Source organism: Patagioenas fasciata, chromosome 19 (genome assembly GCF_037038585.1).
Source record: "Patagioenas fasciata isolate bPatFas1 chromosome 19, bPatFas1.hap1, whole genome shotgun sequence".
Classification (NCBI taxonomy): Eukaryota; Metazoa; Chordata; class Aves; order Columbiformes; family Columbidae; genus Patagioenas; species Patagioenas fasciata.
In genome coordinates this window covers 12,555,755-12,577,413 of record NC_092538.1, presented here as the reverse complement: position 1 = coordinate 12,577,413, position 21,659 = coordinate 12,555,755, and the positions used below count along the sequence as shown (strand labels likewise).

Below are 21,659 nucleotides of genomic sequence, written 5' to 3'. Positions count from 1 at the left end.
GGGTCATTCCCGACCCGGTTCTTGGCGCAGGGACAGCCCGTGGCTCCCGCAGCCCTCGCCCCAGCTGCGTTTTTGGGGCCGGGTGAGCTGTTCCCCAGCTGCTGCGGCCCCGCTGCCCATGCACACGGTGGTGCCTGTTGCTGGCTGCACGCTGGTTCTGCTGGGCTCGTTAACTCGTTAATTCTTGCTGTGAGCAGAGCGCGCGTGTGTGCCCGGAGCCGCCGGTGCTCGTGGGGCAGCCAGGGGGTGGGGGGAGACGGGGTGTTTTGGCCGATCCTGGGGGAGTCGCGGTGTCCCACAGGATGCAGATGGGCAGAAAGCTGCCTCGGAGCCCAGGGCGGGGAGCCGGCGGTGGCACTTTGTCACCATATTTACACTTGTGCTGCCCCAACGTGGAACGCTTGGCTCTCCTCCACTTGCGGAAGGGATTAGCTACTTCATAACATCCAGACAAGATAATCTCTCCAGTTTTGCCTGGAAGAAGTCTCTGGCAAAGCACAGCAAAGCTACAATAATGCCAGATGAAGCAGTAATTGAGTTTGCCTTCTTATTAGTTTCTCGGCTAAGTTTGTGCTGGTTTTAATTTATTTTTGTGTTGTTGGTGTGGATCAACCAGATATTGTCCCTGTATTGAGTTGAACCAGCCATCTTGTATCTATGGTAAATGGTACCGTAGATAAACCATACGGTAACAGCTGGGTACCCAAAGGGAAATAAATCTGAGTTTCCAAACAAACAGTGCAAGTTTCCAAAAGTCTTTGGAAACAATAAATGAACCGTTCTGGCTGCCCCGGACACGTTCTCGCCGGCAGAGGCCGGGGCGGTGAGGGGCGGACGGGACGCGACGAGCGATGCGGCACCGCGGCACCGCCGCACCCATACATCACGGAGCGACGGAGCCCTCATGATGTACGGCTCCAAAACGGCCTCCGTCAGGAAGAACGAGCCCGAGAGACTCTGTCCACCCTGGTGAAGCACTGCCCAGATTTCCCAAGTTGTTTCACTTTCCTTGAAAGAGCCCCCTGATGAGAAATCGCACGAAGCGCCTCCTGGTGGGGCCCAGGCGCGGGTCCCAAACCGTGCAGAGATTTTGACACGAAGGGTGAAGCTGAAACTTTCTCAAGTGCCGCCTTAGCACACCCACGTTTTAAGGAAAACATAAAAGGCGGCTGTCAATCTTGGCCCCCGAGCAAAACACGGCAGCCTTGTTTCCTCTCTCTGCTCGCTAAGTAATAGCCACATATACTCTTAAAGGGATTGTCCTTTGGATTCTCTTTATTTGTCACCTAGTATCAAAGCTCTAAAGGTCACATTTTTCAAGTTCTTCCCTTAGAGCTTCAAAGGCTATACATTTACTTTAAACAAAAAGGAAACAAAAAAGCAGACATTTTAGAAAACCATTTCCTACCCGGAGACTCAAAGTTCTAAATATCGCCACCAAGGCTCGATGCTCCAAGCTCAGCCTAAGAGTAGCTTGGTTTTGCTTGGCTATCACCAGTTCAGAGTGTATCTGGAGTCCGAGAGCCAGGCTTGCCGTGCTGGCAGCTGTGCCTTGAACAGCCTTCCACACACGGCCAAGTGTGAATATTAAGCTGCCATGTGGATGATGCAGGAAGAGAAATGAAGGACCCAAAAATCTGGATCTGGCTCAGAAGGACCAGGGGGAGCATCGTTATAGATCTTGTCACCCCAAATCGCATCTTACTCTCCTGAGGAAGCCTGTTCAAATTATTTGCGTAGCTTGATCTTAACATTGATGAAAACTCCGGGTGAACTTTGGCTGAGAAGGGACAGATGTGTCAGGACCAGTTGCTTAATTATGTTTATACATAAACTATTGCAGTAGATCTTCACTTCCTCAAAAGTGATTTTCCTCTGCTCTTTAGTTTCATAGAACAATACGAAAGACATGAATCTCATGAAACGACCCTCCCAATGCAGCAGAGACTCCGGAGTGTTTGCAGCCTTTGCCTTTCATCAGGAGAAGCCCTGGGGAGGTTCAAGGCGGGATCCTTGCCACTGCGGCTCAGCAGTCACAAAAAGCCAAATAAATAAAGCAGGAAGTTGGCAAAGCCCTGATTCAGCAGAGGTGCGAGCACAAGTTCAGCACTCACCGCTGCTTCAGATGATTTGGAACAACAGAGTTCATCTCATGGCTGCCCAGGAGTCAGACAGGGAATCCAGGACCTTGACAGCCGGCCATCGGTGTTTTAAATCTCAGGGGAGAGGATGCGTAAAGGTGAGGAACTTCTTAACCACGGGAGAAGAAAACTTCTTAACCACAGGAGAAGAAAACAACTTAACCACGGGAGAACGGTCCCTGGTGGGCGGACTGCGGTTGCAGTGTGCCATGGATGGGTCGCTCGGTGCCACGGAACGCGGCTCCCGCCAGCCCAGCCCAGCAGCAAACGCCAGCTCCATCTCTCTTTCGTGTTTATCTGATCTGCACGTCCCTAATGATGTGCTTAGAATTAAATTATCGTGTTTTAATGCAGTTACAGCTACATTTACCAGGCACATTTCTTCTTGACGTACAATGCTGGAATTTAAGATATGGCCAGAGGCTGTGTGTGACTTCTCGTCTCCCGGGCTTGCTGCCGGTTCCCGGGTGCCGTGCCAGGCCCTGCAGAGATCGACCTCTGCCACCGGGTGGGCAGGGCTGTGCTCGACTAAACCCAGGATGGGGGACCAAGGAGCCCTGGTGACAGCCGCTGTGGCGGCTCTCCTCTGGGCCAGGGGACGTGGTGGGACGTGGTGGGACATGGCTACTGTGGTGATTCTCCTCTGGGCCAGGGGACGTGGTGGGACATGGTGGGACGTGGTGGGACGTGGTGGGACATGGTGGGACATGGTGGGACATGGTGGGACATGGCTACTGTGGTGATTCTCCTCTGGGCCAGGGGACGTGGTGGGACATGGTGGGACACGATGGGACATGGCCGCTGTGGTGGCTCTCCTCTGGGCCAGGGGACGTGGTGGGACATGGTGGGACGTGGTGGGACATGGTGGGACATGGTGGGACATGGTGGGACATGGTGGGACATGGCCACTGTGGTGATTCTCCTCTGGGCAAAGGGACGTGGTGGGATGTGGTGGGACGTGGCCACCGCGGTGATTCTCCTCTGGGTGAGGGGACTTGGCAGGACGTGTCCCCCTTGTGCTCCCAACAGCCAGGCAAATCTGAAAAACTCTTTGTTGTCACCATAGGATCAGCCACCGAACACAGACACTTTGGGACGTGACCGTGCAGCGGAGAGGATCTGCAGAGCAATTAAGCCCACGGGATGAATGGTTCCCTTTACCTTCTCCTTGTGCCTCATCACATCTGGTTCCCCGTCCCTGAGCCTCCCCAGGTCATGTGGTGTGTCCAGACCTTGTAACGGGGTCCCCCAGGCTGTCCCTATCAGCGGGGTGAACTCACATAATGGTGAGGATCCCCACCATCTACACAGAGGCGGTTTTGCTTATCAAGGGTGTTTTCAGCAATTTTGATCTGCTTGTTGGAAATTTATAGTGATGATGCCCTCTGGGGAGCGACTTGTTTTTCCTACCCCCGATTCAGCTTCAGACCCGTGAATTTTAAGTGCATATGCATACATAACAGCGTGTCTGTGTTTATCCAGACACTGCCAGTGCACATTTTGCAGTAATTCTCCTTGGATGCTCTTGCTTTCTCCTGCCGTCAATTTTTTTGAATGACATGGAGCTGATAATGAATGTGGTTTCAGTACGGAGTGATTGGGCTGGCTCGTCTCATTCCACCTCTCCTGCTTTTGAGCAGGAATGTGAGGACTTGCTGTGTCTATTTTAGATTCCATCATGAAAGAAATAATTGAGATTGAGATTCTTAGTCACTCGATGCAGAAGGTCAGGGAATTAATGCTGTGCTACCTCCAGACCATTCATCTACCGTGCCTCCTCTTTTTTCCCTTAACTGTCTGTAGGGGAAAACAAATGCGCCCCAGAGCAGGTAGCGCATCTCCAATGCTGCGCGCTCCCAGCCTCTGCTAATACACACTGCTTATCTTTATTTTGGGGATGTTCCAGGGTAGTTTTATCATCATAATCGATTAGTGGCGACAAGGGAAAAAAAATCCAGGAGTAACAGGAAGAAATGATTCCAGTGAATCCATTGACTCGGTTGTAGCATTGATCTACTTCTGAGAATTATTTATAGGAGAAGATTCATAGGTAATAATATTAGTTTGGACTTCTGGAACAGTTTATCAGAGGATCTGAAAGGCTTTTGGTAACAGGTAGAAGAAAAAGGCGGAGAGTCTCATTTTGGGAGAGGGAAGGAAAGGGGATTGTTGGTGTAAGTCTGAGCAGGCGGAGGCGGCACGGGCAGGGCGCTGTGTCCCAGCTGCTGCCGACCGGCCCGGTTAGGGAAAGGGCCTTGAACACATCTGCGCTAAACCCCTCCTTAGGCTGCAGCGAAGGTGTCCGAGAGATGGACACCCCAGCCAGACCGGCAGGGAGAGCTGCAGGGCACCAACAACCCCGTTCCTCCCCGCCTCTCCTCCCAGGTTTGGGTTTGTTTCTAACTCAATTGATCTGTATCCTGCAATCCTACCCGCAGGAGAAACCACACAGCTGAAAGGGCAGGAGGATTTGTTTAAAGTGCTCCGGCTGAGTTTTTCAGTGTGTGTATATAGAGAATTGCCTGGAAGTCGTAAATAGAATGAAACGCGGCAGTTCTGAAAAACAAAATTCTCAGGGTTGTCCGTTGATTTCAAAGCTGATTGGAAACAAAGCAGACTTTGAAATCCTTCCTCACAGAGCTCCCCTCCCTTATCATCTAGAAGATGGGGTGATAATATTTGGGTTTTATTCTTCTTTTGAAACAGTTGAAATATGCTGTTTTCTCAGTTAAGATGAAAATCCCCATGGTTTTAATAAGGTCGGTGTAATGTCTTCATCAGAAAGACGCTGAAATAACTCGATGCGGATCTGGAACTTGTACCAGGAAATATTCTGTGTCTGCCCAAAAGTCCAGAGCCACCTCTGCACGAGGTATGAACCGGCCTTGCAGAACTGTTACGGATCTGGGGGGTAGAAACCCTTCTCGCAGCTCTTTGGAGATGTGGCCTGGGTCCGGCCAGCCCCCCCGACCGGCGCAGACCCACCGCCCCACGCTGCTGCTCCTTCCTCCGGGGCAGGGCTGGGAGCGCTGAGCTGACACCGGGAACGCCGAAGGCAGAGTCGCCTGGAGAAGACCAATTGTTTGCAAAGACATATTCTGCATTTTAAATGATCTTTGATTTCCTGGCAGCTCCCCGGTGTGCGGCCGCTCCGGAGCGCTGGCTTAATGATGTTTGTCAGGTGAGGCCACATCTGGGCAGCAGGCGGGCCAGTCCGCAGCACGCTGCTGGCCATCGGGGACTTCCCAAACCCACCGGCCCATCAATCTCAGGAACTTACTAAGTGATAGATGGAATATAATATAGGTCATTATTTCTTCCCCACGCACGAAAATGAATTATTCAGTAAAGATTTAGACCCTTTTTATTATGACACTGAATTTATAGAGCATACAAAACATAAATGCGGATTTCTCCAGCAGCAGACGGATGAAGTCCCGCTCCAGGCCGCGGGAGCTGGATGTGGCCACCCAGCATCGCTGCCCGAGATGGCCAAGGGGCCGGGGCCACGACCCAGACCACCCCTGGCCCAGCTCCCTCCCCTGCCGGGGCGTTTTCAAGAGCCCCTCGCTGGTTTAGGAGCCCAAGATGTGTTTATTTCAGAACTCAGACTCTCAGGACCGTGCACCGGCAGTGAGAGCTGGAGCCACACGTTACTCAGGCCTTAGAAACGTTTATCTTAACAAACTCAGCATCCCAAGCTCTGATCTGCGGGGCAGAGCTGCCAGGTCTCCAAAGGACGCCAGTAGGGCTAAAACCTGTTACTGAGTGGGTGCTACACGAGTGCGTGGACAGATGTGCCCTTCCCGAGCTCTGTCACCAGTGCCACCGTCTGCAGTTTGGGTTGGTTTGTAGCAATAGCAGTAACTTTCCTTGTTCTTGGAATAAACGCTCCAACTTTTAATGGTGCGGCTGGGGAGAACGTTGCGCTGACCAGCAGTTACAGATGTCAGCGTTGCAGTTCATTAGCTGCCGGCGGAAATCTGCCGGGAGTTCAGAGTCAGCGTGAGCGTCAGAGCTCAGAGAGGAGCCGAGCAGGGGCCAGGGCTGCAGAGTCCCCGGTCTGGAGAGAACGCTGAGGATTGGGGCTCAAACAGCTCCTTTGGAGACAGGTGCTGGGTGGTTTGGGGACAGAAACACGGCAATGCTGACCCCTCTGAGCCTTTCCTCTCCCCGTCGGCATCCAGGGCAGCAAACGGGGCGTCCGCATCCTCCCTACTGGGAACAGACTGCAGGGAAATGTGGATGTAGCCAAACACTGCGCTAATTGTACTCACTCCCTGGGCCAAATTCTGCCCTAGGCATTATTCGAATGGCTTGCTCCTCAGAAAGCTGTGGGGTAATTACTTGTCACGGGGGTGTGCAGACTGGGATGTCAGCGGAGGTGGCAGGTAGGGTAACTGGGCTGACTGGTTTTTGGTGGCGTGCAAGAGCCATTGCCAGAGCACCCGTAAGGATCTGGGGGTCCCAGCCTGACGTGCATATTTAACTGCTCGGGTTTGTAAACCTCATCGAGGGCAAGAACAACCACAGCAATGGAAGGCTGGCTGAAAAGAGGCTGAATTTGTAAATCTCAGTAGCGCATGCAGCAGAGATCGCAAAAATGACTGAACAGATTGAAACCGGTCGCCTGCCTGCACCCAGCCGGGCTCTGCAGAAAGAGAAAGTACGACGGAGTTCTTAAAGAGCCATTTGACCCGCAGTGTTCACTGATGTAAAGTGTAACAGTGGAGATTTCATTTTAATATATAGAAATCACATTTTTTTTCTTAGGCTGTAATCAGCTGCACTGAAGTTCCCTCTGTCCATCAGTAAAATCAGTCTTGTGCTTGTTCATTCTGCAACCCCTTTAAAATTCTGCACCACGGTCAGAGAGATTAAAGGGGTAATATAACCCCAGGAACCACACTCCTGACAAGTAATTTCCCGGTGATTATTACAAGAAATAGCTAAGATCTAAAGGAGGCTCAGAGCGGGGAGGAAAAACCTGTTCTTTAATCCCCCCCATCCGTTCACTTTGCGCGCTGGAGCTGCTGGGTGTGTGGGGTCCCTGAGCAGAGCGCTGGCCCATGGGCGCTGCTGGCCCAGGATCCAGCACTTGGTGACAAAAAACCCAGTGAAGGGCATTTAGCAGATCTTGCAGTGGTCTGCGTCAAAACACGGTGACGGTTTCTCTGCCAGGCCTGACCTACCAGACCTGTCCTCTAATTTACACCTCGTTCGTCAGTCACTGCGGGGAAGTACATTTACATACTGCCCCCCGCCAATTAAAAGCTTGAAATAGTTGGTGGCCCCCGGCTCTTGCAGGCACGGCTGAGCTGGGAGGGCTCCAGTGAGGAGACACACGGCCTGGGGTGAGCTGGGGTGCTCAAAATCGGTGGATGTTTCTGAAAATGTCCCATCGGGTGGGTGGCCCACACTCCCGCTCAGCGCTCAATGTAGGTGAAACTGATTGCTTCCACCTCGTGTAATGACGACAGGAGACGGCAGCCCCAGCGCCGCTTCCGTCTGACGCTGCAAAGTGCAGTTCAAACACCAAGTGCAGAATGTGGGGCTGAGGGTCAACCCTGTGACCCACACTGGGCAGTGCCCGTCAGCGCTGCTGGAACCCAGGGATGCAGGGGCAGTGGGATGCCAGAATTCCAGGGATGCTGGGGGCAGCAGGATGCAGGAGTCCGGGGATGCAGGGCCACCGGGAAGCAGGAGTCCGGGGATGCTGGGGGCAGCGGGATGCAGGAGTCCGAGATGCGGGGGCACCGGGATGCCAGAACTTGGGGACAGCAGGCACAGCCACTCTCCAAGTAGCCCTACAAAGCTGTAGGTCAACCGTCGGGTGCTGGCAGGGTGTGGGCTGTGCGCAGTGCCCATGAGAAGGGCAGGGGGTGCTGGGGCGCAGGCTGGGTGACGGGACGCAGCACACCTGCAGTAGTGCCCCAGTTTGTCACTTAGTCCCTAGAAGTGTCCTGTGCTGGACGCCCACCTTCCCCGACCTTGACACTGTGCGTGGGGATCAGCCCGGCTGTGCCGAGGGGGACGCAGCGCAGGAGCCACAGCGGGAACCCCCGGGCCCGCTCCGCCTCCAGCGCGAGAGGCGCCACCGCACCTCGGGGCTCTGCTGGGCGGCGGGGGACCGGCCCACGGCCACGCGGGGACGCCCCGAGCAGCCCCCGCGGGGCCCAGCGGAGCCGGTACCGAGTGGGTTCGGTACCGGTGTCAGGTCGGTACCGGGTGGGCTCGGTACCGGGTGGGTTCGGTACCGGTACCGGGTGGGTTCGCTACCGCCCGCTGGCACCGGGGCCGCCGCACGCGCGCGGGTGCCCGTCGCTGCCCGCTCGGTGGCGCGCGCGCGCGGCGGTGACGTCGCGACCGGGCCACGCGACGGCAGCCCCGCCCCGCGGGGGGGGGGGGGAAGGGGGGGCGGCGGCGCGGGATGGAGGGAGGAGAGAGAGGGGAGGATGGTGGCGGGGGGAGGGCCGGCGCGGCGCTGAGCTGAGCTAAGCCGATCCCACGTGTGACGGATCTGGCTGCTTCCCCAGCGCCTCTCCAGTGAGATCCTCCGGTAGCGGAGGGAGGAGGAGGGGGGAAGGGAAAGGGGGAAGAAGCAACCGGAGCGACCGGAGCCGGAGCCAGAGCCGGGCCGGGGGGGGGCGGGCCGGGCGGGCGGGGGGGGTCCTCTCAAGGGCTCTCGCTCGGCGCGGATCGCTGCGGGCTCCGCGCGGCCATGGAGGCGGACGGCAGCCAGGCTACCTCGGGGAGCCCCGGCGAGGCGCAGCACGACCCCGGGTAAGTCGGCGGGGCGAGGAGCGGGGCCGGCCGGCCGCTCCCCCCCCGCTCCGCGCTCTCCGCTCCGCGCCTCTCCGCGCCGCCGTGAGCTGCCCCGTCAAAATGGCCGATCCCGCACCGGCGTTCAACTCCGCTCTCTTCTCTCCCCCCAGCAAGATGTTCATCGGCGGCCTCAGCTGGCAAACCTCACCAGGTACGGACCGCCGCCCCCCCCGCTCCCTCCCCACGCGTCCCGCCCCGCGTGGGCCGCGTCCCGCCGCGCCGGGGCCTGCCCGCGCCCCCTCCCCTGCTCTGCCTCTCTGCTTCTCTCTCTCTCCGCAGACAGCCTTAGAGACTATTTTAGCAAATTCGGAGAAATTAGAGAGTGTATGGTCATGCGGGACCCCACCACCAAGCGCTCCAGGTAAAACCGCCGCCCCCCCCAGCCGGGCTGACAAACTTCGCGAGTTGCCGCCGGGGCGGGTGGGACCCCCCGGCCACATCCCACCCCACGCGTGGCCCGTGGGGCACCCCGGGAGGTTTCTCCGCATCCCTCCAGCCGGGAGGAGGAAACAAAGCGGGCGGCGGAGGCGGAGAGGGGCAGGGGCGGCCGGGTCGGGCCGTCCGCCCCCCCTCCTGGGAACCGGAGGATTTGGGCAAGGGGAGGGGGGAGGAAAGAGCCATTTATTTTTACGACTTCTCTCCCTGTCTCGAGTTCTCATCATGCTCCCCCTCCCCTCTCCCATCCCCTCGCTCTTTGTCTCGCAGAGGCTTCGGCTTCGTTACGTTCGCGGATCCGGCGAGTGTAGACAAAGTCCTGGCCCAGCCGCACCACGAGCTGGACTCCAAGACGGTAGGTGCTGCGTGGGGCTGCCCCGGCTCCGTGGGGCTCGCTGGGCTCCGTGGGCCTGCCCCGGCTCCACGGCAGCGGTGGCAGGCGCCCCGACGGGGAGCGCGGCTCGGGCGCCGCTGCGCTGGGTTTTTGCGGGGGATGTCGAGCTGTCATTGAGCCGGACTTTGCATGGTTGGATTTTTTCTTCTTTTTTTTTCCCAGAGTCTGCCGTTAGCTCATGAAAAGCCGTAACTTTCATTTTTTAAATCCGAATTTACCCACACCGACCGATGGCTCCTCCCCCAGCCTTATATTTTATTGAGCGGTGACATTGAAAAAATTACAGAGTAAAATCCAACTTTCTTTGTGCCCCGCTGCAGAGCGCTTTCTGCAGGGAACTTTCTTCTGCTTTTGCTGGATTATTTATTTACTGGCGTGCGCGTTTCACGGTGGGAGTGACTTACTGTCAAACCCTAAACGCTGCTTCTGGTGTCATTTCTCAAAGTCATTTTTGGAGAGGTCCCCTCACCTGCGATGTCAGGGCCCTGATGAAATGTACACGTTGATTTTTGGAAAGCTGTGCGGGAGCTCGAGAGAAGATGTGGTGGAGGAGCCCAAGTCCCAGTTTGTTGTTGTTTCTCCAGAGCTTTTTGCTTCATTCAGTCTCCCGTGGGTAACGTAGGGAAAAATGCTCTTGAGATTCAGCTGATCTATTTTTTTTTTAAATAAATATTATATTTGTTTTTTTTTTTTTTAAAAAGCCAAACCAGAACACACGAGTTTGGCCCTGGCCCGGCTGCTGCATTTTCAGTGTTGGGTCAGACAAAAGGGACCCAGCAAGTGTAGCTTTAGGCCCTGTTTCTTCTCCCGGGAAGGATGAAGTTTTGCTGCCTCCCGCCTGGTTGTGCTTTCCAGGCTGGGCGGCCGGGGGGGCGGGAAGGACGCTGCTGGAGGTCGTTGGTGCAGCTCGGGTGCGGGGTCGCGGTTGGGAAGGGAAGGATGGGGTCGGTTCAGCCGCCCGGCAGAGCTGCTGCTGCACGTACCGAACGTGTTCCCTGCTGGAACTGCCTGGCAGGATGTGTTCTGGGGCTTCAGGGTTTTATTTTGAGACGGGCATGGTGCTCGGAGAAATCCCGTCGCGGTGCTGGAACATCTTGTGTGTGCCTGTGTGTATGATACCGTAGTTAAATGGAGAATAGGAGAAGCAGGGAGCAAACAGGAGTGCGTGGTGGTTTTTTTTAAATGTGATTTATATGAAAACAAAAAGCCCAAAGCTCTCCCAGAAGCAGGTGGAATCTGGTGTTTTAATTCGACCTACAAATTCTGCTGGGCTTGTCTGAACACATAGCCCGTGCTTTCACATGCCTAAATAATTTGATTTTAGGTTTAATCAGATACGGTAAGATAACTGATTCGACTGTGCTCCTGAGATTAAACTCACCAGACTTTTCATGTACAGCTATATTCTGTATGTGTTTTTAAAGATGAATTTAGATAAGAAGAACAAAGCAAACGGTATCTTGAATGAGGGTTTAAAAAGAATAAATCACGGGAGGACACCCTGTCATATTTCTGACTATAATTAGGTCCTCCCCCAGCTTTTCTCTCGTAGCACAGTCTGGTCCCTGCAATGTATTAATTTGCTCTTCTCTGGGGGAGGGGTGGACAGATCGACCAGGACAAATTTGCCCGAGTTTTGATCGTGTGACAATGGTTGAATCGATCTAAATAAGAAGTCGACCTTAAAATCAGGAGCGCAGCTTAAGAGTAAAGCAGCAGAGCGGGCAGGGTCCCTGCGAGCCGTGCGTCTGGGGCCGGGTTGCGATGTGGAGTGTAACACAGCATTTGACTCTGTTTCAACGTCCAGCGCAGGAGGCAGAGCGGTTGGGTATTGGCATGGAAACGGCGCTCTTGTTTACAGTTACGTTAAAAGCTTTGTTTAGGTAATGGCCATTCATATCAGAAATAGTATTAGAGTCATTTCCTAGAGGACTTGTAGATACAGTAAGTAGAATTGTACCGAACTAACTCATTTATTCTTGTAGAAGTTTTTATTTTTTTAATTTTGGTCGGTGTTTAAATAGCTGACAGGGTGATGCAAAAGGTATGGATTTGCCGTGCTGGTTGCTGGTGTCCGGCGTCGGACGCTGAGGGTGTTGATCCAAACGGTTTTGTGAAGGAAAATCCGGTTATCCAAGAGGGGCCGTCGCTGCGGTGCAGAGAGCTCGGTGCTCCTCGAACTGACCTTCAGAAACAAATGTGTTGCTTTAGAGTTTAATGGCTCTTGCAACTTTTCCCGGTGGTTCGTGGCAGCGATGGCCGACCCCTGTTCTTTGGTGAGAAAACGTGGGCTTTTGGAGCAAATGCAGAAATGTGCACGTTTGCCTCCACCTTTGGGTATCGCTGTGGAAAATCCGTACCTGTTGTATTTCCCCAGTAGACAAATGCCTAGTCAGTGCTGGATATCTTTGTAGATAATGTTAATCTCTGTGAAAAGGTTAGCTTTCTAGATAAAGAGTTTTACTATTTATGCTTTTTGAACAATAAATGGCACTTAATCGCTCATTTCTCAGGTATGTCCTAAAAAAGGAACTACATTTGGATCTGATGTAAACCAGTCTGTCGGCCGCACGTGAAACGTTGGTGCTGCCTCCAGTTTGGACAGATTGAGTAAAGGTGCTTTTTGGGAGAGGCCTGTGTGTTCGTCAGGGAATATTTCTCAGCAAAGGAATGACAAGGGCAGATGAAAACGTCTCCTTTCCTAACCAGGGTTAGCTTGAGGGGGAGGAAACCCAACGAAACCCAAACCTCTGCTGCTGAATGTGCCTTAGCACCGTGAGGATTAGTTCCATCAGTTCGTTACACTGAAAGCAGCCACAAGTTGCACAGTTAAGGTAGAATTTAGTCTTTTAAAAAATGATTTTTCAGCCTCTTTGTATAGGATATATCTGTGTGCAGCTGCTGCTAAAAACCAGAGGTGAAATCAGCAGCAAGGGGGCATTTTGTTGCAGTCATTTGAAAAGCTGGCAGTTAGAGATGGGCAGTTGGCTAACAGGTATGATTTTTGTTTGCACCCAGACGTGCACCCGCCGGGCCCTCTTTGGTTTCGGCCATTGCTGGATGGCAGAGAAGGGTCTCTTTTCAAAGATGACCCACACAGAAGTTGTTTTTAAAACTGCAGAATTAGCATTTTGGGGTTGCGGAGTGGCCGTGCTTCCTAATGTATGCAGCCCAATGGAGTCAGTGCTGCGTCTCAGAACAAGGGGGCAGGGGGTACAGCAGACAGGTGTCTGTTGTTTCGTGTTTCCTCTGTGGTGGTGTGCTTCGTCCCAGCACGCTTTAGCCAGCTCTTCCAAGGAAAATCTTTTGAAGAACCTGGTTTCTGCTGGTTTAAATGCCCATATTTTTCGTTTGTGCCTTGCTCTCCTCTCTGCCCACCCTTCTGATGCTGCCCCTTCATGGCCCGTCACTGCTCACAGATCTCTGGGCAAACCAGATCAGCTTGGCACGCTGTTATGGAGGCTGATCTTGTAGTCCTTCTAACGTTTTAGTTTGAATAACTGAAACACGAATCAGTTGACTTTGTGGTTTGCGTTTCTGGTGTGTGGTGCTGCTCATCAGTTGACAAAACAAAGCAGAGAAAGCAAAGCGAAGCGAAGTAACCCCAGAGAAGGGCAGGCGGTGCAGGTGCTGGTGAGGAACTGTGAGCCCCGCAGCTCATGCTGGGTGTGCGGTGCTGGTTCCAGAGCCCGGTCCGGAGCTCCCGAGCAGCAGAGGCCGTTGGTTCCAGAGCCCGGTCTGGAGCTCCCGAGCAGCAGAGGCCGTTGCCGGAGGGTGATGTGGGAGCTGCACACAGGAGATGTTGATTCCTCTCCTCACTCCCCTGCCAAAAAACCCCAGACAGACCCAGGCTGTGATGCATCAGTTCCAGAGTAGTTCTGCATGACCCGATGTGCTGAATTATGAGCCTGAGAAATGAGGGATTAATAATTCAATGAATTTAAAAAAAAAATAAATTGACAACCAAAGCTATCTTGTTGATTTCCCCTTTCTTTCTCCCCAGATTGACCCTAAAGTTGCATTTCCCCGACGAGCACAGCCTAAGGTAAGTAGGAGGATCGATAATAGGATTTTAGGCACACAGAGAATCATTGTTGCCAGGCAGTTCAGGTTTCAAACAGGGAATTGGCAATGAAAGCTTTTAAAGCCGGAGTGCATGGCGTCTTAAGGGTATCAGCGTATGGCTGTGAAGCGGCAGGAGAGCCGCTTTGTGCGATGTTACGTGTCTCCGGTTTAACCGTCTCCTTGCAGGGTCCTGGGCTGCAAAGCAGAGACTTCTTCAGTCCGAGGGAGAGATTGTTGCCGCATTACTTGCGTTCGTTATGCTATTTTACGCAATGTGTTTTGCATGGTGTTTATGAAGAGTGTTTGGATTAAGTGCAGACTTCAGGCTTGTTTTGAGCTGAGCTTTCAGTTCTGTGGTTGTGATGGATGGGAATATATCTCTGCCTTCATTGTTTGCAAATTTGCTTTTGTATAACTTCAGGGATGTGTTTGGAGACTAATAAGCATTGGATAGCAAGTTTGCGATGGCGCCCTGGACTCTGCAGGCCACGGGGTGTTCTTTGCAAGGAGAGCGGAACAATGAGCTGTGAGTGCCGGAGCGGCGCCCCGTTCATCGCGGGGCCCGCGGGCCGTGCCGCGCCACTGCCCACCTGCGCACGCTGCGCCGCAGCCGGGCTCTGAGCACCCCGGGGCCGTTCCTTCTGCCCTAGGAGCGGTTGTTGCTCTTTGGGTGTGCCCGACAAATCCGGCAGATCACCTCAAATCCAAACGTGCAGCCAGTTGTATCTGAATTTTGAAATTCAGAAATATTTGCTTCTGAGAGCCTGTTGGAAGCCTTTGGTGTAGCTGGTGCGTGCCGCCTGTGCGCTGATCAGCCGGAGTTGCTTTGGTATTCTGTTCAAAAACGGAAAGACGAGGCCGCAAAGTTGTGGGTGCAAGTCAATGAGGAAAAGCCTACCTGAACAAATCCTGCCTAACGGTTTTATTGCACCTCGCGAAAGCAAGCGGTTTAATAGCGTGTGGAACCATCATGTTCAATATTATACAAATCACGCGTCGAGGAAAAACGTGTAATTTCAGAACCCGAGGTGTGCAGCGGGAGAGGTGCTGGTGATTCCTGGAAAGTAAACCAGCAATGACAGAAAACCAACCCCACCGGCCTGCCTGCAGAGTTCTAAACCAACTACTGTAGTCAAATATTTAGACGTTCTTTTCTTCATAGGACATATCTAATAACTAATTAGTGAATAATGGTGAGCCTGGCTTGCTTCTGCGCCAAGCAAAGAGTTTATAGCTTGTAGGGTTGTGGCTTCTGGCTTATGTTGTTGGATGAATGCTGTCTTTAGGGTACAATTTAAAGTGACCAGAATTTTGAAGGGTTTCTTCATTAAAATCTGAAGGTGACCTTGCACTGGGACTGATGTTCCCTTCCCTTCTCCCTTTCCAATACCTTTTAAAGGCTGATTTACATTTTAAACTGTCTTCAGTTACCGGTGCTATTTGTGAAAGTTTACAGTGCTCACTGCAGAGCTGCTAAGCTGTCCCATATGACTTTTCTAAAACAATTAAAAAACCAGGGCATGTCTGATGCCAAGGATATTAGCGAGTTAAATTTTCGTGTTCAAGAATGCAGAATCAGGTCATTTTTACAAAGGAGGTTTTGTTTTTCTCCACATAGGGGGTTTTCAAGGGTATTTTTGGTTTGTTTTTGGTGAGAGACGTCTTTCGAGTGGGGGCAGGTTGTGGACCATGGGCCGGATTCTGCCCCTAGCGGGACCTGGCTCTCTGGGGGGGGTCAGGGGGACCTGGCTCTCTGGGGGGGGTCAGGGGGTCCTCGCTCTCTGGGGGGGTCAGGGGGGCCTCGCTCTCTGGCGGGGGTCAGGGGGACCCGGCTCTCTGGGGGGTCCGCAGGCTCTGCTGCTGCTCTTTACACACTCGTCCTTTCCAAAGCGCTGGGATTTCTACGGGGTGCTTGAAAACCATCTGAAGATTGAAAACAGCCGTATCAGGAAGTTGCAGAAAATCAGATGCAATAAAGAACAGATTTTACATCGATTATGACGTGTTATTCTGGACAGCATTTCATAGTCTGTATTTTTTGTTCTCTGTTTTTTAACTAGATACTGAACTAAGGTTTGGGACTTCAGTTGTTCATTGATCCCAGCCAAATAGCGAACGTTCAGCGTTAAAACATGACTGCATTTTACTCTAATTAACTAGCTGTTGCGTGGGTCTGGGGAGATTAATGGCATTTAATGAAATGTCGCTGTCTCTAGGTTTGAGAGGAGATTTATTTCTTTTCTCTTTCCTCAGTGGCCTTCCTGGTACATTTAGCAAAACGCAGACTGGGCTTTTTCCAGCGGCCTCCTGGCTCTCCCCAGCAGGGGCTGGGTGCTGGGCCGGGGCACCTTCCCTCCCTCTGTCCGTCCCTCCCTCCCTCCCTCTGTCCGTCCCTCCCTCCCTCCCTCTGTCCGTCCCTCGGGCCCCCTTGGATCCTCCCGGGCAGGCTTCACCCGCCTGGTTCTGGCGCTGCCGTCACCTCGTGTCCCGGGTCTCACGCTCGCCGTGGTCCGTGGGGTCGCGCACAATCATCCGTGCTCATTCCTCCCCGTTCTGTTCCCGTTAATTGGCCGGGCTCCTTTCCAAGCGTAGCCCGGTAACGTGCTTTCTTTTGGGCTTTTTAAGTGCATCTCCGTGATCTGACACCTCTCTGGTGGTGCCGATTGGTTCCTGAGCAGGCAGCGGCAGGTTGTGGGAGCACAACGTTCCTCGCTGGTTTTCCGAGTGACCCTGGGCGATTGTCTCCGGTGGGTTGTGCCGGGATGTGCAGTCCTGCTCTCCTTGGGAAGCCCGGGACAAGTGGCATTCATCGTTTTAGGAAATGTGCTGCGGGGGTTTAACTTGTTGAGGTTCTGGTGTATGGCGAACGGCGAGATGGAAAGAATACACGTGTGCTTTGTCGTGGCCGCTCTTCCTTGATGAAAATCTGCCTTGCTTCCAGGTGCTGGAAGGCGCTCTGTAACAGTTCATCGTTTATAACTGCTGACTTAAAAATCCTTAAAAAGCACCAGTGGTTGCAGGGGTGGTGGTTTTGTACCCCCTTCTGCATACCGAAGACTACGATAATTTGACTTTTTAATATACATAGCCTGTCAGTCCTGACATTACCTGCTATATTAGGTTGGAGAAGCCTTATCAAATTTAGCATGTTCATTAGATATTTTCGAATGTAAGCAATTTCCATTCTCATCCCTCGCCTTTGGGATTTATCTAAAAAACAAACAAACCTGAAGAGCAAAAGGACAGTAGAGTGAGGCCGTGAAGAAGCACCTTGGCCACTAATGCACCTTTGTGTGACTTATTGGTATTATCGTGCAAAGCCACGTACGAAACAGGCAGAGCAAACCTGAGTCCGTGTTCGCAGCTGGTGAGGCCGCCCACCGAGGTGCATTTTGCACTCGGGTTGCTCCAGGATGGGACCGAGGTGCCTGCTCTTCCCGGCACCTGCTCCGGGGACATCGCACACGAGGTTGGGAATTGCCCCAGCAAGTCAACCCATTGGAGCTACTTGTAGTAGCGTTCAGCGGCATTCGTTCTCGTGTATGTGCCCTGCTGACTGTGGGCTGTGTCCTGAAATAGGGAGGGCAGAGCGGGTCCTGCCTCTGGCTCCCGGAGCCGGTCCCGCTGTTTGGTCACAACGTAGCAGAAGGGCTTTATTCGGTGAGGAAGGCCTCTGGTCTGATAGTCAGACGGTGATGCTGAATCCTGATGTTTTCATATAATGCATTTTAATTTAACAGGGGCTGTGTGGAACCGATGACTGGTTCTGGCATCCCCGGCTCCAGCCAGTGTATCACAGGCTGCGTGTGCCTGGGCCGGGGGCGCTGGGAGGTGCAGATGTGCACATCTGTTCGGCTTCCTTGGCACACCCAGCGCCTTGGCCGCTCTCCTTTCGAGTGGCCGCGGGTCGAGCCCACGTGAAGCCGGCCGTTCCGGAGCAGCAATGGAGGGCATGGCCTTTCGGAATAACACCCAGCCTGACCTGGGAGCTTTTTGTTAAAGCTAATGAGTGGATGAGTCTGATTCCAATTAAGTTAACTGTGGGTGGGGTGTCTGTGTCCCTTGGCTGCCTGATAAGCCTGAGCCAGAGTAGCAGAGAGAGATTTTATTCCAAAGCAAGTGATGTACCTTGAAAACCAAGAGTTCTTTTGTTTGTTTCCTCCCCTGCCTCTGCCCGTAAACTCCTACAGGTTAACCCCGCTACTTCCCATCTTATTTTAAGTATTGAGTAGGCTTTGAAGTCGTTTTCAAAAGAATGTGAACTGCACACAGCAGCAGAACTCAGGATTCTCCGTTCCCCCCACCCTTCCTTCCCAGCGGGCTCTGAAGAGCAGCAAGGTCAGGCCTTTTCCCTTTTTTTCTCTTTTTTACAAATTCCCCCGCAGGTCTGAATGGAGTAGGAGAGGAAGTGTTTCCTGTGCTTGGCACTGGGCATAGATGAGAACCTTACTAATAGCGCTGTGCCACCTGCAGACAGGGGCCTGGAGTCCTTGCCGGGCGGTGCGGTTTGGTGTCCGCTCAGCCAGCTTTGATGCTGCTCCCACGTCCGGGCCAGGCTGCTCCTGGAGGCTGTCTCCCCTGGCACTGGATGCTCGCATGGAAAAGCTGATGGGTCTGAGTCTTGGCTAATGAACCCAGGCCTTCTCAGGTAGAGGATCAGGGTTTGACCCCCGCTGTTCCTGGGGTCGGGTTCTTGCTCCGTGCCGTGTGTTCAGGGCAGAGCGTGCTCTCTGTTACGGATGCTGGCAGCCCCAGCAGAAGGTGGCTGTGCGGGGTGTTGTGAGGAGCGCTCTGAGTTCTGCCGGAAGCAGGAGCGGGGCTGCATTTTTGTAAGTTTGTTGGTTTTGGAGATGTAAATATTTAGGTCTTTTCCCCAACCACTCAGGTAGATTGCTCGTGTTTCCTTAATCCCCACAGACTGCCTTATACTTGGGTAAGATGTATTTCCATTATCATTGCCTTAGGATGTCTTCCATGTTAAGAATAGTCCTAATGTACTTTGCTTCCCTTTGGCTTACTGCTGACTAAAATTAAAATTGGACATCATCTGACTTGGGATGTTTTTTTCGCTATTGTTGGGCTGTTTTGAATGGGATCCAGGTGAGGGTTGAGCAGGGAGAGCAGAGCGCTGAGCCTCCAGCACCCCGGGGGCTCTGCTCACCCCTGGTCCAAAGCCATCGCGCTGGTTTGGCTGTCACTGCCGCTGCCACGCCAGTTCATGCTAATGGATTGTTTTCTTAGCCTGTTGATAGTCCAATAAATAGGCAAATAAATAAAAAAGACTCTGGTGATAGTCTCATAAGTGACGTGAAACCCAAAGCATCAAGGGAACTTGTACCTTATTTTTAGAAGAGAGCTATTGAAACGGGTAACGGGGTGTGCGTGGATCAAGGTGTTTGTTATGCTGAGCAGGAAAAAGCACAACTCCTCCATTTCGTTAAGCCAAACGTAGATGTCTTTGCTGTTCCTAACAGTTGTTTGACTTTTCAATAGCGTTTTCATGTTCTCTTTAAACACGTTTTGGGTCATGCTATAAAGGGAGGAGAAGCTGTAAATAGAGCCAGTCATCTTAGGAAAAAATGGCTTGTTCCAGGAAATGGTTCATCTGCGGGGCCCAAATCTTCTCTGTCCCAGTTGTGTGAAAGTTGGTGTAAGCGTGCGGGTAGGTGCTCTGCTGTATCAGGATGGGCTAAAAGCACGTTATTAAATGCTTTGCTGAACTGTGGACATTGTAGCAGAAAAAGCTGCAAAGGTTCCTTCCTGTATTGGGCAGCACTTTGTGGATGGTCTGCCCCATCGCTTCTTCCAGAGACAGCGAGTTTCATGTCTTGTGTTCCCCCTCCACCGCAGGATCTCACTCACAGGGCGATACCAATCTGCCGTTTCCTCAAAAAAGTGATCGCAAGGTCAGTGTAGCATCAGGCTTTAGAAAAAATTAATTGTCTAAGCGTAACTCCAGCCCTGCAATCACACATTCTGTTTGCCTTAGTCACTGGAATAGTTCTGTAAACCATGTGCATAGTGTTCAACGTGGCTTAGGTTTCTGAAATATTATTGCTACAGAAATTGTGGTTTGCTGAGTAATTTGAAAGTTAATGTGAATCTCTGTAGTCAGATCAGCATGCGGTATTAATAAGTTACTTCTAAACTTTGGCATTTCATTGCTCTCCTATTGAAAATATTTCCTTTATTTTTTGAGTGCGGAGAAAATGTGAGGAATGTTAGCGAGCCCTGGTCCCCTGCTCAGTGGCTCTTGGTGCTGGGACGTCTGCCGCTGGCTGTGCTGCCGTGCCCGAGGAGCCTTCCATTGAGGATTGAGATTGTGCTTTGGGAACTTGGTATTATGAAGAGGGACCCAACCCCGCTAAGACTTATGCAATTCAGCACATGAGGAATAGTTCAGAGACCTCAGCAAGCACAGTTAAGTGTAGACGAGGCTTCTTAGTGTGTTGGTGAAGTGTACGTGGCAGGAAGGGCGAAGGAAAAGTATTGACAGCAGCAGAAAGTGTCGTTCCCTCTGGCCTTCCCTCCCCCAGCAAGGACTTGCATTAGTTTCCCATCGACTCTGATGTACAATAGGGAAGGGGTTTCAAGCTGACTGAAGGGGCAAAGGTCCAAGAAAACGACTGCAGCAAGAACTGATGCAGAGTGACAGTAATGAGGTGGCCTGGCAGGTGGGAGGGAGAACGCTGGGCTGGGGGAAAGAAACTCGTAGCTGGTGCATTAAGCAGTTCCCAGGGTTTGAAGCTGTTAAGTCCCGTTGGTTTTATTTTCCTCTGTGTGTGCCCTGCAACTGCGAGAGGAGGCTGCAGCAAGGCCGAGCCTTCGTCCCAAGTAGATCCCGCTGGAGTGAGAGGTATCGCTCAAGTCGGAGCTTGGTTCATGGCCAGAGCTTGTCGGCTGCAGCCCCTCAGCACTGGCGGCAGGTTTGCTGTCCGCTGTCCGGCTGGGAAAGGCGTTGCTGAGGGGACGTTGCTGTGCTTACGGGAAGAGTGAAACTTGTGTCTGCTTTTCCATTTGGCCGTGTTGTCAACGTTCGGAGCCGCGTCGGTGCTGCTCCCTGCTCTGAGCGCAGGCTGTGCAGAGTCTGATACATACACGGAGCATTTATCCTTTTGCCAAAGGTTTGCGGAGTGTTGTAAATGAGTATAAAGATGTTCATTTACTGGCGAAATTTGGCTACTTCCGGTGTTGTGTTTGGCAGACCAGCAAAGCCTGTAGCAACGCTCTGTGCTCAGTGAATTGTGGAAGGGAACAGAAAACATAGGAAATAAATCAAAGTTAGTGCTAAGTTGTGAAATACGATAGGAATTTCCTGAGGACGCAGGGGTATCAGCTCGCCTTTTGGTGTGGGGTGCTGTGCCCGTCCCGTTGCATGCTGGCCGGTGTCGCGCTGCTGCTCCGCTCCTGAGCACCCCGGCAGATCCCTGCTGTGAGAACTGCGGCAAAAGATGTTGGCTTCTTGGGGCTGGGGCTCTGTATCCTCAGAAAGTCTCTACTGTGAGGTGTTTGGGCTTTGTTTGGTTGATGTATTTGTGCTAGACAGCTCACCTCCCTCCCCGATTGCTTTCTGTAGCTCAACTCTATAACTCCAGGCCTGGATGGGTGGCCTGCTGAAAATGCAGTGTGCCTAACTTTTGAACTCTGCCCTGTCAGATATTACTTGGTGAAAAATGCCCTTGTCAAACCTGCTGTGCTGATGTCCCAGGACCGCTGTCGGCTGGGTTTGACGTCGGGATTCACGGCATCACCGTCACCGGGAGTCTGGTCTGTCCTGGTGCAGCGTGCGGGAGCCGCGG

General features: G+C 52.8%; 1 protein-coding gene across 14 annotated transcripts in view; it reads left to right on the top strand.

Moving 5' to 3' along the window:
- The first annotated feature begins 8,786 nt into the window (after positions 1-8,786).
- The window catches only part of MSI2 (musashi RNA binding protein 2), a 192,541-nt gene continuing 179,668 nt past the window's right edge, over positions 8,787-21,659 (top strand). For 12 of the 14 annotated variants that reach the window (XR_011741919.1, XM_071817004.1, XM_071817006.1 and 9 more), the window contains exons 1-5: positions 8,787-8,924; positions 9,077-9,117; positions 9,246-9,327; positions 9,672-9,756; positions 13,799-13,840. Coding sequence is in view for 13 of the 14 variants with exons in the window: in XM_071817004.1 (XP_071673105.1) it covers positions 8,863-8,924; positions 9,077-9,117; positions 9,246-9,327; positions 9,672-9,756; positions 13,799-13,840 (312 nt within the window). In the remaining variant the exon portion in view is untranslated. Of the gene's footprint in view, positions 8,925-9,076; positions 9,118-9,245; positions 9,328-9,671; positions 9,757-11,602; positions 11,656-13,798; positions 13,841-21,659 lie in introns of those variants that run through there. The other 2 variants (XM_071817003.1, XM_071817008.1) reach the window with 2 other exon arrangements.